Raw genomic sequence first — 3,871 nt, forward strand, 5'->3', positions numbered from 1 at the left:
CAACATCCTTCTCCACTGTCCCAGTTTCTCTCTGACAGACAAATGGGAAATAGATTCATCAGAACGCAGCTGCTCCTCAACTTCTGCGGAGGTTGCCATCCATAAACCCATTGTAAGCTGAAACTACTGTAAGTCAAAAATGCATTTAAATCACCTAACCTGTTGAACATCATATCTTAGCCTCGCCTACCTTAAATGTGCTTAGAAGATACACATTCACCTACGGCCAAACATATCATCTAACACAAAGTTTATTTTTTAATAAAGTATTGACTATTTTATTTAATTCATTAAATATTCCACTGAAAGGGGAAACAGAATCATTTTATGAGTATTCAAAGTACAGTCAGTTTCTACTGAATGTGTATCAGTCTCACACCATTGTAAAGTCAAAAAGTGTTTAAGTACAATCATCACAAGTTGGTGACTGCCAGTAACTTCAAAAGGTAACTAAAAAGTAACTTTAAAAAGCTCGGAAAAATAAAACATTATCCAGACAGAGGTACAATAAGGTATTATCTAAAATGTATAATTTTCAGTAAACACACACACATACACACACACACACACAAACACCTGCAAAGAAATAGAAAAGAATGATCAATACTAGGGAAACAAAAACCAAAACAACTACCATTACAACAAAAAAAAGCTGGTGAAAGCTGACTCTCAACTGTGCTAAATTTTAACTTTAGCAAAGACTACAAAGCAGTTACTGTATAGATGTTCAAACAATTATTTTTAAAGCTACATTCAAAGACTCAAAAGAAAAATATATGGACAATGATTCAGCATGTAGACACTCTGTAAAAAAAAGAGAAAGTCTAAAAACCAAAGAGTTGCTAAGATAAATGACCAAATGAGAATTCTAGAAACCAAAAGTATAATAATTAAATTAAAAATGTATAAGATACGTGCTTGCTTCGGCAGTACATATACTAAAAGTGGAATGAGACGAAGAAGATTAGCTGGCGACTGCATAAGGATGACACACAAATCTATGAAGCATTCCGTATCTTTACTCTTAGCGGTGGATGACTTGGCTCATGCGTTGATGAAGAATGCAGCTAGAATGTGAATTGCAGGACACATTGACCATTGACACTTTGAATGCACTTGGATACCTAGAGCTCCAAAAAAAATGTATTAGATAGGTTCTATATCATTCTCAGATGATAGGAGAACCAGTGAACTTGAAACTAAAGAAATAGAAATCCATAGAAATTCCTGAATCTAAAGAAAGAAAAAAAATTTAAGAACAAATGCATAAGACTTCAATTTACAGCACAAAGTGAAGAATGCCAACAAATGCATAATGAGAATCACAGAGGAGGAGAAAGAGAAAAAGTGGCTAAAGCAATATTTGGGAAAACAATGAGAGGAGTTTTCAAAACTAATGAAACACATTAGTCTACAGATAAAAGAAACTCAGTGAAACGCTTTTAGGATAAACATGGAGATTCATAAAGGAACACATTATAGTCAAAATTATTAGACACAGAGAGGAATTATTGAACTTATCAAAAAAAAAAAAAGCAAACTTTTCATTCAAGGAAACAGTAATGAAGCCAATGGTTAAGTTTCCATCAGCACCAACGGAGGCTAGAACACATTGGAATTACATATTTAAATGCAAAAGGGAAAAGAAGGCAACCAGAAATTCTGCATCCAGTGAGAACACAGTTGAAAACTAAAGCAATAAGAAAATATTCTTTGATAATCAGAATAAATGTGTTAATAGAAGCTAAGTTTTATAACAAATTCAAGATGCAATCCTTCAGACTCACAGGAAATGATAGCAGACAGGAACAGGAATCCACAGGAAGGAATGAAGAACTCAAAAGTAACAAAGAACAAGGCAAAAGCTAGAAGGGAAAAAAGACACAATACAATTTATATGAGGTTCAACACAGACAAGCCCGAATTATAGTGTTGCAGTGTTAGATGTCAGAATGACAGTTACCATGGTTGGGATGGGACGCAGTTACTGACTGGGAAGGCACATGAAGGAAGCACAGACTATGCAAAATATTCTATAGTTCCACCTTGAAAGTGAATATGCACAAACTTCATTCAGTTACCCACTTAATATTTGTGTCATTTACTGTGGGGATTTTAGCAACTAAAATGAAGCTAATTTTTAAAACCTAGATGGTAAAATAAATATAAAAATAATAAATACAAATAACTGGCCAGGTGCGGTGGCTCATGCCTGTAATCCCAGCACTTTGGGAGGCTGAGGCAAGAGTGTCACTTGAAGTCAGAAATTCAAGATCAGCTTGGCCAACATGGTGAAACTCTGTCTGTACTAAATATACAAAAATTAGCCAGGCGTGGTGGTGCATGCCAGTAATCCCAGCTAGCTGAGGGGGTGAAGCAGGAGAATAGCTTGAACCTGAGAGGCAGAGGCTGCAGTGAGCCGAGATCCTGCCACTGTACTCCAGTCTGGGTGACAGAGTGAATGAGACTCTGTCTCAAAAAATCTATATATATAAGTAAATTAATAATATATAATAAAATTTAAAACAATATATACAAAATAAAATTAAATAAATAATAACCAAATATTTATGGAAACTCAGTCTATTGAAGACAAGTGTAAAATGTGTCTGAGAAAATAAAAACAAATTCGAAATCTCTTTGAGGAAATAAAAGAACATGATTAAATATGTCCCTTTTTTCACTCAGGCAGCACAAACTTTATTAGGTTCTCTCCAAACACAGAGAACACATTATGTCACTGTGCTCACACTTGATGTCCCCATATTCTCTTTGTCTCTTTCCACCCCACTGCACCCACCAGGGGATTTGCATACTGTCCCATAGGGAGGACCTTCCCTTGAGAGTCTGAGATAAAAGCTCAGCTCTAACCTTGCCTTATGATCAGGACTCCTCAGCGCACCTTCTCACAATGAGGTTCCCTGCTCAGCTTCTGGGGCTGCTAATGCTCTGGGTCCCTGGTAAGGACAGAAGGAGATGAGGGAGGAGAATGGGGTGGGAGGGTGAGCTCTGTAGGTCCCATTACCTGTCCACATGCACATCTTGACCTACAAGAAAAGGTGTATAAAGTTTAGAAGTGCAAGAGTGAAAAATAGAAGATTCCTCACTCTTATAGTTCTAAATTTCATATCCTAGAAGGAAAAAGGACTGGTGAGCTTGTGAAGAGTGTGACACAGGAAGAGGAGAGTAGTGTAGGCAACATCTTGAAGCTTCTTTGTGCCTTGTGAATGTTGTTTCTTTTTAAACCTGAATGTTTAGGGGTATGAACGAAAATCACACAAAAATTACTTAGCATAAATAACAGAAAGAATATCATTTTAATGGTTCACAATGTTTGTACATAACCTTGCACTTCTCTCACTATTTCAGGATCCAGCGGGGATATTGTGATGACCCAGACTCCACTCTCCCTGCCCGTCACCCTTGGAGAGCCGGCCTCCATCTCCTGCAGGTCTAGTCAAAGCCTCCTGTACAGTGATGGAAAAACCTACTTGAATTGGTACCTGCAGAAGCCAGGACGGTCTCCACAGCTACTGATTTATAGGGTTTCCAACCGTTTTGCTGGGGTCCCAGACAGGTTCAGTGGCAGTGGGTCAGGCACTGATTTCACACTGAAAATCAGCAGGGTGGAGGCTGAGGATATTGGGGTTTATTACTGCATGCAAACTCTAAAACATCCTCCCACAGTGGTACAACCCTGAACAGAAACCTCCCTTCTTACTGTGGTTCAGCTGCCCACATGTGTTGTTTATCTGGAGAGCAGACACTGTAGGTTATCTTGGGAGGCTAAAGAGGAAGGTGCTGGAGAAGCCAGGAGAATGCATTACAGCTGAGGGCTCTTAATCATCAATGTCTCAGTTACATCTCAGGT

The 3,871-nt window shown here is 38.1% G+C and overlaps 1 non-coding gene and 1 gene segment (V, D, J or C); both read left to right on the forward strand.

Moving 5' to 3' along the window:
- Nucleotides 1-914: 914 nt before the first annotated feature.
- LOC116546799 lies at nucleotides 915-1,020 on the forward strand. The gene has a single exon (XR_004266841.1). It is a non-coding gene; the product is annotated as a U6 spliceosomal RNA (small nuclear RNA).
- A 1,837-nt stretch (nucleotides 1,021-2,857) lies between these two features.
- LOC116546798 lies at nucleotides 2,858-3,716 on the forward strand. The segment is given in 2 exon segments: nucleotides 2,858-2,960; nucleotides 3,370-3,716. Coding segments are annotated over 2 exon segments (381 nt in total).
- The last annotated feature ends 155 nt before the right edge of the window (nucleotides 3,717-3,871 follow it).

This window comes from Sapajus apella, unplaced genomic scaffold, assembly GCF_009761245.1.
Source record: "Sapajus apella isolate SASKATOON/1434 unplaced genomic scaffold, GSC_monkey_1.0 scaffold1415, whole genome shotgun sequence".
NCBI classification, from domain to species: Eukaryota; Metazoa; Chordata; class Mammalia; order Primates; family Cebidae; genus Sapajus; species Sapajus apella.